This window comes from Pleurodeles waltl, chromosome 2_1, assembly GCF_031143425.1.
Source record: "Pleurodeles waltl isolate 20211129_DDA chromosome 2_1, aPleWal1.hap1.20221129, whole genome shotgun sequence".
NCBI classification, from domain to species: Eukaryota; Metazoa; Chordata; class Amphibia; order Caudata; family Salamandridae; genus Pleurodeles; species Pleurodeles waltl.
Window position 1 is genome coordinate 896604120 of NC_090438.1, and position 14786 is coordinate 896618905.

The 14786-nt window shown below is 41.8% G+C and overlaps 1 protein-coding gene across 14 annotated transcripts in view; it reads left to right on the forward strand.

Annotated features, from left to right (window-relative positions):
* Positions 1 to 14786, forward strand: part of PTPRM (protein tyrosine phosphatase receptor type M) — a 1480454-nt gene that overhangs the window by 1401733 nt on the left and 63935 nt on the right. For all 14 annotated transcript variants that reach the window (XM_069218824.1, XM_069218808.1, XM_069218810.1 and 11 more), the window contains 2 exons: positions 7204 to 7353; positions 13673 to 13846. In XM_069218824.1, the coding sequence (XP_069074925.1) occupies positions 7204 to 7353; positions 13673 to 13846 (324 nt within the window). The remainder of the gene's footprint in view (positions 1 to 7203; positions 7354 to 13672; positions 13847 to 14786) is intronic.

Below are 14786 nucleotides of genomic sequence, written 5' to 3' on the forward strand. Positions count from 1 at the left end.
AGTGACCTCATCCATTAACCCTCTGGTCTTAGTCACATCAATATTTTCTCTACCCTTGTATGGTGAGACTCTGCCTAAATGCCATACTTTTGCTTCCTCAAGCAGCACAGCATTACACAACACTTTTACAACTTTTAAAGGAGGATAGAATTTCCTTTTCCGTACTTTTTGAAACCAGGAACCTTCACCTTCACCCAATCACCCACCTGTAAATTTACAACTTTGCATTTGTGTTTGGCGTCAAAATATTTATTTGAGCGAGATTGTGCAATTTTAATATTCCCTTTGACATCTTCAATTGTCTGTTGCTCATTCTTCCATCAGTCATCCATCCTATGTTGTCTTTTCTTAACAGAATCCTTCCTCTCATTATTTTGAAAGGACTGTGACCCGTAGAATTGCAAGGTGCTGTCCTATACGACCAAACCGTTCTCCGCACCTCTTTTTCCCAACCCATTTTCACACTTTCTGCCAACTGTATACTATTTTTCACCACTCTGTTAAAGCGCTCGACAGCCCCAGTACCTGCAGGATGATAGTTGGAAGTAGTCATATGTTTTATACCACATCTGAACAAAAATGCCTTAAATTTATCAGACATGAATTGCGGTCCATTATCCGTAACTATGACCTTAGGAAAACTCTCTCTCAAGAAAACTTTATCCAAAAATTCAGCAATTGACAAGGAATCTACCTTACTCCTTATTCCAATTTCTGGCCATTTAGAGAAATGATCAATTATCACCACAATGTGTTTGGACTCTTCTTCCGCATATATAAGTCCAGTGATATCTAGACCTATCTTCTCCCAAGGTATGTCTGGACACTTAATAGGAACCAAAGGTGGTTTAAATGTAGATAAAGTCTTCACCGATTCATGCACAGAATACATGCCCTCACTTTCCTTTCTACAGCTATATCTATCCCTGGCAACCAATACAACTCTTTAATTTTGCTTTTGGTCTTTGATATACCTAAATGACCATCATGGCAGATATCCAGTATTTTATTCCTAAGCACCTCAGGAGGAATAAGTCTACCATTACGCATAAATCTATTACACTCTACGGACAATTTCTCTTTCACTTCCCAAAACACCCTTACATTCTCCTCTAGATTTTTTTTACGTGGCCACCCATCACATAACAACGTTTGAACTTTACACAATACTGTATCTTCATCCAAAGCTTTGTTCCACTCTTCTTCAGTGATACCCTGAACGTCTTCTGCAGTGTCAGCCACACAGAAATCCTCCAATTCATTCACTTCCTCATCCATTTTGGCCAAAGGCATTCTACTAAAAAAAATCTGCGATTTTATTCTTGACTCCTGGCACATAACGTATCTCATACTTATAATCTAAAAGTCTTTGCGACAAACGGGCTGTAGGAGGAGAAGCTTTAAATAAGCCATTTGTTGTCAACACCTTAGTGAGTGGTTTGTGGTCGCTTCGCAGGATGACATTAGTACCCCCACATGAACGACAGGAAATGCTCCAAACCCCGTACACATGCAAGGGCTTCTCGCTCAATAACCAAATATTTCTCTTCAGTGTTAGTTATTGAGCGGGATGCAAACGCAATTACACATTCTTTACCACACTCATCTGCTTGTATAAGAACCGCACCCACCCCTCTACAACTGCCATCCGTTGTGACAAGGTATTGCAAATTTGGAACAAAACCTTGTAGAGCTGGTGCTCTTCTAATGTTGTCGTTAATCATTTTGAACACTCCTCAGACCACTCAAACACACATTTCGTTTTTTAACAACTTTCTAATGGGATAAGTCTTATGGGAAAAATTATGCACATATTTAGCATAATATTCATCCGGACCTAAAAATACCCTGACCTCATCCTTATTTGTAGGCACTGAGGAATCTTTTATCGCAGCCACTAAGCTAGCTTTAGGTTCAACACTCTTACCACTAATCTTGTGCCCTAAATAAGTGACACTCCGTTTAGCAATTGTACAGTTGCTGTATTCAGCCGTGAGTTCATTGTCCCTCAACACCTGAAGAACACTCTTAACTTTAGCGTCATGGTTTGTTCTTGAATCACCCATAGTTAAGATGTCATCTTGGAAAACAAAACACATCATGTAACTTGCTAAATTATTGAAACATTAATCTTTGGAACATAGCAGCCACCGATGCTAATCCAAAAGGAACTCTGTCAAATTGGTAGCAACCAAATGGTGTAATACAAGCGGTCAATCTATGGCTATCTGGATGTAACGAAATTTGGTCATACGTTGAAGTAAGGTCGATTGTGGTAAACCATTCCTTACCTTTAGTTAGAGCCACAATTTCATTGATTCTTGGTAAAGGAAATTGATCTACCACAATGTTCTTGTTAAGATCTCTAAGATCCACGCATAATCTTAATTTTCCATTAGAGCAGCTAGCCACCACCAATGGAGAAATCCAATCTGACGCTTTAACTTGCTCGATAATGCCAGCCTGTAATAACTTATCTAACGCACTAGATACTTCAATTCTAATACTTAAAGGTATGTTTCTTGCTTTGTGGACAACAGGTACTGCATTTTCTTTCAACAGACTCCTATGTTGAAACTTTTTTTAAATTACCAATGGTACCTGAAAACACTTGAGGAAATAGATCTTTTATGGATACCTCATTTACTTCTCCACCCCGAATCACAGACACCGGTTCCGCGCTGTTTGGGTCAAGGATCATTCCTAGCGCACCTTGGTCCCACCAACCTAAAACAGAAGGCCCAGACTTAGATACATACATTTTGCATTCTGCCACACGATCCTTGAATATAAAAAACAGTTTCCTGTAACCTGTTAAATGGATTGGTTCACCAGTAAAACTTTTCGGTGAAATATCTGGTGTAACTAGATCTCCAACAACAACATGCTTAATTTTTTTTTAACCAAACCATTTCATTTACAATTGTGTAGGGTGACCCAGAGTCTGCAGTAAAAATGATGGTAACTTCTCCCATTGATATTTCACATTTTGTTTTTTTCCATTGACAATCAGATACAGAGGACTCTGTATCTTTTATATTAAGAACTCACATGTTCCTGTCATCACTGTCTGAGGTTCATCCTGAATCAGTGGCACATTCTAATAATTTAATCGCAGACTCTTTTTTCCTCCTGCAGACTTTAACAAAATAGCCCATAATACCACAACCAGAAGATTTCTGATTCTGGGCCAGACAGTTCTTATCATTTGCGTAATGTCCCAACAATCCACACCTGAAACACATAACGTTCGTCTTATAATCTTCTTTCTTCTTGAGTTTATTGGAGTTATATTTTTTCGATTTACTGTCTGTTGCACTCAAACTTTCTTAGCCTCCGTAACCTTGTTGACAAGAGTGTTGGACTCTGCTCTGGAATCATCCTCTTTTTTTTGTTTCTCAGCAAAACTGCTTTTGCCCATCTCCCAGTCAGTTCCGCCATTTTGACGACCTCTATTACCTCTTGTAAAGGCGATTCCCCTTTAGTCCACAAGCAATCCTGTATGCTCTGGTTCACAGCATGCATAACTATTTGATCTCTTATGAACTCATCACGTAAAGTACCAAATCTACATGTTAATGCCTAGTTCTTCAAAGAAGAAACATATTCTTCCATTGTTTCATCTTTCTCTTGCTTTCTATTAAAAAAGATGTAATGATAAATGCCAACGCAAACAGTGGGAGCATAGTATCTGTCCAAATCCTCTTAAGCATGTATGAACACATCTCCATGTTCTCTTTGTTCTTTTTTCAATTCTGTTGTACATTTTAAGGCCTTGTGGGCCTAAGCAATGTAACAAAATCTTCTTCTTTTTCTCTCCTGAGAAATCAATGTCTTCATCATATGCAGAAATATAGTTTAAAAAATATTCTCGCCATTCTTGCCATTTTATAGATGTATCACCACTACCAGAGACAAAAGGTTGTGGTGGTGGTAAATTCAAATTATTTGATGCCATAGTACGTATTGTCCTGTGAAGTGCTTATTAAACAGAATGTATATCTCCTATATTCTCTTATCAATGTATTATTATTAATAATTTTGTTCCAGTTTTATCGAAAATTAGAATCCAGCGGAAGAATGAAAAGATATATTAAAAAAAAAAAGTAGTCTGCAATATGCAACTTCCTCCTCTTGGATTAGCGGTCTAGTTGTAATAATCCACGATATGACTTCACAGGGATTCATAGTGCAGCGTGGTTGGCGGTCTAGTTCTCAGAATCCACGGTCTGACATCACAAGACCTGACGCAGCGCGAAGAACAGAGCACACGTGATACGCGTGTGCACAACAAATCCAACTGAGTTTTAAGACAGCCAACCACGTTAAAAATAATTCAGGAACTCCACACAGCTGTGAAATTTCAGGGTCACTCACTCGCGTCACTCTTAATTCATCAGCTGAGGTACGTTGGACAATAAAAGACCCTGTAGATTGCAGGATAATTGTAGCACCCGTGGTCGTCAGAGCTGTAAATCACTTGTCGCCAAGTTTGTTAGGACATAAGTCACGGAAACATTGTACGTTTATGTAGGCTTTATTCCAAAATACAGCCCAACAGCAATATACAAATAAGGTGCTTCCGTCCGTACCCCCTACCTGAAAACCGCCACCCTCGAATCCTCCCACCGCATTCCACTGTAAACATTCCACTGCTAGTGTGGATTATGCAGCGCGAGCCCAGCTGATTACATTCCACCAATACAACAGCAAGGCCTGCCTCTCAGAAAAGATAAAAATTGAGTTCTCTTATTACTTTTAATACATTATACCTTTCAATTGGGAGAAGGTAGGAGAGTGGTGAAGTTGGATTTTAAGTCACAATCCTGAAAATACCCCTTTTACAAAGTTGCCGTTTTCTTGTTCCAACCATTTGGTGCTTGCAGCCTGTGACCTGGGTCACATGACTAGGTGTAGCTGGCAATTAGTCTTTGTTTATTACTCCCATATAGTGAGACAAAGGGGGAATTGATGATGTTGGCAGGATGGGCTATCTCTGGCTTGATTGGGGGTGGAACTGTCTCCTACCACACTTGCACATCACAAAGACTCTGCCGCTGCATGCTCACAAAGGGTTTCAGACTAGTCTGTTGTGCCCCTAGATAAGCTGGGGTAATGGTAGGTAGGGTGGAAATTCCAGACACATCTGAAGAGGGAGGGTTCTAGATGTTTCTCCCACTTCAAAGTGGGCACCAAGTATAACAACTGGGCCCTTAGACCCAGCTCTTCTGTATACTTCTGGACCTGTAGAAGACTTATAAGAAGGACTACTGTGCTGCCACAAGAAGGACTGTTCTGCTGCCCTACTAAGTGAAAAGGGCTGTACCTGCATCTTGAACCAAGGACCATCAGAGTGACACCAAGGGCTAGTTAGCTGACCTTCAAATCAGAGCCGTGTGGACTGAAAAGGCTACAACCAGCTTGATTCCTGCACCTGTACACACCCTACTGGGAGTCCTTCCCCCTGCATGGTGCCCTAGTCTTGGACCCTTGGAAGTGGGGCTGAACATGTTCTTCCAGCTCTGCTGAGATCTCTATCAAAACCAACACAAACCGGATACAACTCTTTCCAGTGCCTCATCAGAACCAACACAGCATGACATTATCCCAGTCTGGCTCAACCAGATAACCACAGTTGATGCTTGGTCCTTTACAGCTCTCTTTTTACCTAAACCCTTAGAATTGCGTATCTCCGGTTCTACTAATAGGATTTTTGTTGTTTTAGTGTCAAATAATTTACTAAAATGTACTGTTTTTCCAAATTGCTGTGGGATTTTTTTGGTGTTTTGTTTTCACTTTATTGCCGTTCAAGAGCTGCATAAATACTTTATGCATTGCCTCTAAGTTAAGCCTGACTGCTTGTGTGCCAAACTACCAGGGTGGTTAAGCATGGGTTAATTTGGGGTTTGCTTGTGTTCCACCTTGAGGAGAATTGTGGTTGCTGGTTGAGTAGAGTTTCATCTCCCTCTAACCAGTAACCCAATTTCCTACATAAGCATATAGTACTAGAAAGTGCATGATTGGAAAAGGAGGGGAATGGGAGTGATAGGCTGGTAGACAGAGACTTATTTTGGGCACCCAAGGCATCAGCTAGCAGCCATGATTTTTAATAGTGATGCAATGAGAGGCATTATTTCTACTGCCCAGGTTCACATGCAAGTGACAATTTTTGTCTTCTCTTACTGACAAAGAAAGTAATTCCTTAGAGCTTACCTTTGTACTTATGCCATTCTGTGGTTCCCGACTGTATGAATCATTGGATAGATTAAAAAAAATGGGACCAAATATTTTAAGTCATCCTGGTTAATCCATTACACAAGAAAGAAGTTCCTGTGATCTATCTTCTTCCTAGCCTCCAAAGAAAATGTCTCCATCATGAGGCATGTGATGGTTATTGCTGACTTAGCCTTCGCTTACATCTCGGAAACAGGATCCTCCTTTTTTTATCGAAATCCTTAAGATCATCAGTCTTGCCGTTTCCTCAAGTAAAAAACAGCCTATGTATCAATTCCCCAATCACAGCCGTCACATACTCCCATTATTCTGGTGTTCGTTCAATTCCTCCTTTTATTGGTGGTGGGGAGGTAAATTATGTTATTGCCATACCAAAAAATACTTATTTAAAAGGCCATAAGCGTTTCTTAAGTGCTCGCATCTGGCACTGCTGAATTCAAGGTACGAAAGCTATCTAGTTTTGATTCCACCTTCTGCCCCTCTCTTCTTGCTTCACTCTTTCAGTTTTTTTTCTCGTATTTTTCCTTTCTTGTTTTTTCCCGTCTTTCTTTTTCACTATCTTCTCTCTTTTCTACCTCTCTGTTCCTTTGGGTCACAATCTGGTGAGGAAAAGAAAGTCCCAGCCCTTGAAAATGGGCGTCTAGTGACCAGCACCTGCACAAATTATGCACTGACTGATTTAATTTGCCAGACTCTGGTTGCAAACCCGGAACTCCGGCTTTCCTTTTCGATTCTTTTTTCATTCTTTTTCAATTCAAACTGTATTGCGACGTTTCAGTGTTCTTGACCCCTAGTAGGCAGCCGTCACGGGAGTTCACACACTCTAGGACATAATACTGAGGGCTTTTGCAGTCCCCATTTGCAATGTATTTCCCAGGAGCGTCTAGTGCAAGAGCCCGTGCAGCGGTAGGTGCTGCTTGTATCCCAGTTCTCACTCCCTGTCCTCATTAGACTCGTCCTCTTTTCCAGGAGCAGTATGTATTCATCCACGACGCGATACTGGAAGCCTGCCTGTGCGGCGACACCTCCGTACCAGCATCTCAGGTCCGCTCGGTGTATTACGAAATGAATAAATTGGATCCTCAGACCAACTCAAGCCAGATCAAGGAGGAATTCAGAGTAAGAAATTGTTTCAATTGTATAACAAGTTTACATGTGTCAGGAATTTAACTTTGCTGTTCAGCGTAAATACACCAGAGTTCTTTGTGCAACATATAGGTTGTAGGTTTGAATCCAGGCAAGAGGAGCCAGCCATTCATCTTATAGGGTTGTATAAATGAGTGACACTAACTTGTGTAATAATTAAAACAACTCTTCATTTCAGTGCTACGAAACTCCAACTCTGGAAGCAACACTAGATGAAATGTCAGTTTCGTGCATTACATTTATTGTTAAGTTACCACAGGTATTATTATTAGTAGTGTAGGGCTAATTCTGTTAATATATTTTTTAGGTCACTCATGTTTCCAAGGTATCACTCTTTCGAACCCAAAACTCGCATTTTCTTTTGAGGAAAAAATGTCCTAAAATATTATAAGCTCCCTTCTGCGGTAAGGAGAAAACCACCACACTTGCTTACTATAAATAGGACCACTTAAAGAATGGGCCAAAGGAGACAGTTAATCTGACGTGTTTAACAGTTTGTCTTGTGATAACCGTGAAGCACGTCTTGGAAACTGTCCATGTAAACCATTCCATGTAGGTTAGGCCTCCCACAGGAGGACTCGAGGCCTTGGGCCACTTGTGCGGCTCACGTTTACTGGTTCACCTGTTAACCATGTGGTCTCTGAGGACTGATGATCTGTTTCCATTTGCTAACCAAGGATGTGCAGTTTGCACGCCAAAAGTTCTAAGAATGTGAATGAATTTTGCAATGCGACGTAATTACTAAAATGTCGCATCCTAAATTGTACATTCGTAGGGACTGACAAATCGACCTGTCTAATGAATATTAATTAGGCAGGTCACAGTTTGTGACCCTCTGTGAGTGGCTTCATATTCAGGAATGTATTCCTACAAGGGACAGCAGACCTCTGCTAAACACCTTTGATGTATACTTTGTCCATGAAATGAACTAGAGCTGCTTTAAAAAAAAAAAAAAAAAAGTTTGTAGTTTGGGAAGACATCTGAGTGCATCTTCCTCTGTGGCCGAGGTCATGATTCCCAAATGGGAAACTTTTATTTTAAGCACTCATGTGGCCGTTGTTATGATGGCCAAGTTGAAGAATGTCCCACAGGTACAATTTCCCTTTTGAAAATCCGGTGTCTGGATCTTGTCAGATGTTTGTGACCACAAGTGCAGAAACCATTGATACATCCTCTCCAAATCGCAAATAGGAGGGGGATGTCTCTTCTAACCTCTCTCCTATTTGATATTTCAATAGGGTTTCAAAACAGCTTTTATGAGTGAACACTTTTCTCACTGGTAAAGTCTCTTTTATAAATAGTAAAAAGTTATTTTGCGTTCACCAACTCTGTGATTGTGTGAATTGCAGACTTTGGGGTCGATTACGACTTCGCTGGACGGAAAAGCCGTCTGCCGAAATCCCAATGGTCAGGTTGCCGCCAGTGCGGCCACCTTCCCACGGGCCCCATTAAGAGCTTCCTGCTTGGTCAATGGGCGGAAACGATGGTTCAACCCGCTGGCCCAGTGGGAAACAGCCTACAACATTGATGCCGACTCATAATAGAGCCGACAGCAATGCTGTAGTGCATAGGGTGGCACCAGCACCCGTCGCAATGTTCACTGTCTGCAAAGCAGACAGTGAACATCATGACGGAGATGGCCAAGGGGGACCCCAAGTGCAGGGCCAACCCCCCCCCCAGGTCACCCTGCACCCATCTCCACCGGCAGTTACATGCTACCACCATGTAACCGCCGGCAGAGAAGGGACTCTTAATCCCTAGGGCAGTGCTGCATGGAGCGCTACCCTGGTGGATTAGGACCGTCAGCACCGCCAATCCCTCCTGTGGAGGGAAATTGGAAGTGCTGGTGGTCCGACCGTGGAGCTACCACCACAATCGTAATGTGGCAGTCAGACCGCCACAGATTGGCGGCGGCGGTTTGACCACCTCTGCGACCCTCATAATGACCCCCTTTGAGTATGCAAAAAACCCTTTTCCTCATTCCTCCCTTAGTTTTAAAAGGCAACTATTGTGCAGATCTAACTCCTGGACATAAAACATGGAAATACTTTATATTTGTCATAGCAGCAGAAGAGTGCCTACTTTGAGGTGATTTTGTCAGTGGACTTCTTTGAATCGGCATGCTAGAATTTGTTTCCTAATGACTATCTCTGCTCTGAACAGTCGGGTCTTAGGTGACCTTGCCATATGAGATTATTTTTGTTTGTTTTAGGCTCGAAATTTGTTGCCAAGTATCCCCACCCAAAACCGATCTTTTTACAAGATGTTTGGCTGTCAGATGCACAAATGGCAACTCACATGTGGCTTATCTTTTCTTAGAACGTAAGAGTCAAAATGTCATGTTTTTGGAGCTCACCAGTCCTTGAATTAATATCGCTTTATGTACCTGAGATCCTATCACTGAGACGTAGGTGTAAAAATATGAATTGTGAAAAGAGAAAAAATGAACCTTTTTTTCTCTCTCCGCCTGACACATCGAAATTGGGCAGGTGAGGGAGAGATAGTTGGCTGCCTCCTGTTGTTTTTTTCAAACGTGACAGGCAGAAAATGGATCAGCAACATTTTTACAAATTTACGCCGCAGTCTACTTGCACTGACTGCCAAATGTAGAAAAAAAATGGCCAAACCTAAACCTTATTATGTAGTTCATCATAATGACTGGGCTGAGCGTTTTTTCTTTCTTTCCTCTTTTTAGAGCACAAACCTGGAAGCCCATTAGCAGAAAGTAACACCCCCTGCTTTTGCACCAAGCCCTCTGACAGGCTGAAAGGCTGGAGACAGACTTCGGTGGCGTAGCCTGTCTCATGGTGCCCTCTCCCCACGGCTATTCCAAATGTGCACTTACTTTGATTGCAGTTGGAAGCGGAAAGTGGGCACTTTGAAATGCGCATTGTGAACCCCTGTCAAAGCGCGGGCACGTTGGGCGAACATGAATTGCTTTTTTGTGTGTGAGGGAGCACTTAGAACGTTTGAAAATAAGACGCATTAATGTCTAAGTTCATGTAACATACAGTATTTTTGAACAAGGTACATGACCCTGATATGTTAATAACAGTTCTAAATGAAATCGCCGCCCGGCATGAATGAGCTTTTTATTCGTGGCCTGGTTAACATTTTTTGTTGCAAGCCTTATCATTAGTTTAGCAAGCTTTCAAGCTTCCTTGCCAAAGACCTCAAGAAGCAGGGTGGCAAACTAGGCTCTATATTTAAAAACAGTCCCCTGCATGTCCTTTTTTCTTTGAATGTGATGCCATTTCCCTACTCCATACATCATGGGGGTAGGCTTGTGGGAAGCTGTAGAGCGCCGAACCAGAATCTACTTAACCAGCTATACCTCATGTGTTCCCTAGCAGAAATTATCTCCGCTAAAAATAAGCTGCTTGATTCACAAAAGTGGAGTAAGTTTCTACTGTCACAATTTACATCTACTTTAGTTCTTAAATGGCTCTCATCCTGCAAATCATAAAACAAGAATTGGGCCATATCTCAAAACTGTCTTGGGTTTGCAACTTAATACCGCCAACCTCAGTTGCCAACTTAACACAAAAAGAGGCACTTACGTCCATGACAGCAGATTAAAAGTGGCATAACTTGAACTAATGGCATAAATAACAGTCATGGAATTGAAAAAGATAAAAACAAGGAAACATTTTTTTCTGACCAAAATAATTTTTCACAGCACACATTGTCTTCCCCCACCTACCCTGTGAAAATGGGGTTATATCCAGTTCCTTTTCACGTGGTCACCCACAGTTACTCCACTAATTTGCACTTTTAACATAGGAGTGGCTCAAGTGATCAGATTTGTGTTGCTAATTTGTGTAACCTTCCTTAAAGGTTAGAATTTGGAGCGTGCCCCAATATTCAAACAATAGCAACTATTCCATTGTTTTGGAGAGATGTACATACTAGACTGTTATTTGTCTGTGCTGGTTGGTGCATGTGAGTACTTCATTTGATCAGCACACGTTCATGGAAAGTTGATGTGAACTATGTTGAGCTTGAGTGTGATCTTAGATGGTGGCGCTGATTGCAAATCTTTTGTTGTAAACCTCATATGTAATGTGCAATATTGATATTTGTATTGTTTTGTCGTGAGTATTTAAATATGAATATTTATGGTGTATGAATTTACGATGGCATACTTTAGGTAAACTTGAGTAAGATATACATTTCCATTAGATTACTTTGAGGACTTTTCAAACAATAATGCAACACTTTTTTCAAATGGAGTGATGTTTGTGCTGTTCAGGCTTAAAAGACTCGTTTCTCTGGATATGTGAGTCATTAATCTGCCCAAAGATTTTAAAGGACAACAGTCAGCGAGCTTGTCTGTAGATACATTGCCATTTTGTGGTTCAAAATATGATTCCTTTGCTAATTTTATGCTGGAGGTCTGCTGAGAATATGAAAGCATACAGAGAAGCCATTTCCTAGTGAAAATTAGTAAATGTACAGATTTTACCTAAGGGGCGAAAATCGCTTGATAATTGGCCACTGAGTGGGGCACATATTTCAAGAGTAGTGTATTGCCTGAATGTGGAACTAGTCGAATTCTGTATTGTCTTTCTGCTCAGTAGCAAAGCATCTATTTTTACTTTGCATTAAATGTATGTTATACGCTAAAGTAAAGAACACAGACAGAGGGGATCCGTGACATTTAGATCTTTATTGAAGAGGTGTATTGGAGAGATGCAGCCCTACCACTGGTGTTCTGACAGACAGCAGGGCCTGATTATATAGTTCGATTGCATGCTGACTGGTCAGCACTAGATTACCTCGTCTCAAGTATGTCTAGGAAACATACATTTGCCATGAGACGTAGAGGCTAAGACTGCAGTATCGAGACAGTCAGTTGTTGCTTGAGATGGTACAGCTAAACTGTGGGAGCAGCTAGAAGAGTGGTCTGGTCACCAAGGGATTCTTGCATGTCTTTCAGGATTGTTAGGTGTATTTTTAATAGATTGTGTACACCTCTTTTATTTTTGTCGAGCAGTGGGTTGGAGTGGATTCGTTTCCTCTCTGTAGCCTTGTTCAGGCACAGAAGAGTCTTTGAAGTGCTAGTGAGCCAGTAATCCTAAAATGTAACCGAAGTTTGTCCTGTAATTACAATGCACGAAATGGACCAACAAATTATCCCTTCTGGATTTATAGAACATGAACCAATTTATGCCACAGAATGTTTGATTTCACCTATAAAACTTTCAGCGTATTTCATTACTATGACCTGTGTCACCACCTCATCATCCCTTTCTTGCTAAGTTTGCGCTCGCTCATGGAAAAAATATTTAGGGGCATATTTATGCTCCGTTTGCGCCGGAATTGCGTCGTTTTTTTTTTACGCAATTCCGACGCAAAACTAACTCCATATTTATACTTTGGCGTTAGATGCGTCTAGCGCCAAAGTCCATGGAGTTTGCGTCATTTTTTAGCGTGGACACCTACTTTGCGTTAATGATATGCAAGGTAGGCGTTCCCGTCTAAAAAATTGACTCCGAGGCATGTGTGCCGTATTTACACTCCCGGGCAAAATTCACGCCCGGGAGTGGGCGGGTCAAAAAAAATGACATCTGGCCGCTTTTGCGCCGTTTTTTAGCGCCTGGAAAAGGCAGGCGTTAAGGGACCTGTGGGCTCTGAAGGAGCCCAGAGGTGCCCTCCCATGCCCCCAGGGACACCCCCTGTCACCCTTGCCCACCCCAGGAGGACACCCAAGGCTGGAGGGACCCATCCCAGGCACATTAAGGTAAGTTCAGGTAAGTCATTTTTTTATTTTTTTTTGTGGCATAGGGGGGCCTGATTTGTGCCCCCCTACACGCCACTATGCCCAATGACCATGCCCAGGGGACAGAAGTCCCCTGGGCATGGCCATTGGGCAAGGGGGCATGACTCCTGTCTTTGCGAAGACAGGAGTCATTTCTGTGGGGGTTGGGAGTCGTAAAAAATGGCGCAAATCGGGTTGAGGCGAAAAATTTGCCTCAGCCTGACTTGCCCCATTTTTTGGTGCCCAAGCTCCATATTCCCCTACGCCGGCGCTGCCTGGTGTACGTCGTTTTTTTCCACGCACACCAGGCAGCGCCGGCGGCTAACGCCGGCTAACGTCATTGATTAAATACGGCGCCCGCATGGCGCTTCAGAATGGCGTTAGCCGGCGCAAATTTTTTTGGCGCAAAACTGCGTTAGCGCAGTTTTGCGTCAAAAAGTATAAATATGGCCCCTAGTCTTTCAGAAGTTCGCTACTGTTTACTTTGTGCTTCCGCCACATGTAACGCAAATACCTTCCTTTTACTTGCAGACTTTAAACATGGTGACCCCAACGCTACGGGTGGAGGACTGCAGCATAGCTCTGTTACCGCGGAATCACGAGAAGAACCGCTGCATGGATGTCCTACCACCAGACCGATGTTTGCCTTTCCTCATAACCATAGACGGCGAGAGCAGTAACTACATCAATGCAGCACTGATGGATGTAAGAGAGCTTTCACCCCAAAAATGTCCAAAACTTAAGTACAGCTCAAGACCAGCATTTAGAAAGTGTCTGTAAAAAACTCTGGAATGAGCGGGTGCAATATTAGCATGAGCGGCAGGCATTTCTGAATATGTGCAGAGAGTTTTGGAACCAGCTAGTGGAAGCATAGTTTACAGCTGTAACTACCATATTGCTGCACTGGCAACAAACCCGTAACTGTAACTTAAATAAATTACAAAAAATGTTTACATTGCTGCTGGACATAAATATGTTCTCAAGTGAATTACCCTGGATATTTAAAATGGCCTCCTAAATCTTGTTAGAAGTTATGTAGTTATTGGTGACTGCAGACGTTTGGGTTTTAAAGACAGTCAAAGGTTTTTAAAACAAAGTTTCCATCGTACCTAACATTTTGCATGCATATTCATTTTGGAGACACCTGGAAATCGTGTTTTTTTTTGCAATTGAGCAGATAGATACCGCTGTTCCAATTTAGATGCCTTGTATAAATCTCTGCGCAGGACTGAACAGAATGCTAGCCCACTTAAGTAGCACAAGGCGAGCCCTTGTGTGTTGTGATAAATTGCCTTGATGATAGGGTCCGTAATAATAATACGTTTGTTTTGATGAAATCCATGGTTACTAACTTTCAATTGAGCTAGGGATTTTGAGATTTTTTTATGCATATTATATACCAAATCTCAGAAGCAGGTAGGATCTTTTGTTATTATTGGATTTACTTTTTACTAAAAACAAAGATTATTTCTCATCAATGTATGGCAGCAGTGGGAAATAAGCCTTCCTGCCTTTTCCTGTGCATTGTCCATAAAAACGTAGCCAACAATTTTCTGTTTCACCTTTGTTTCTCTAGTTCTGTTGTAGTTGTTTTGTTATGGCAGCTGTCGCCAAGCGCCTCTCCATTTTAGTGGTGCTGAAAAGC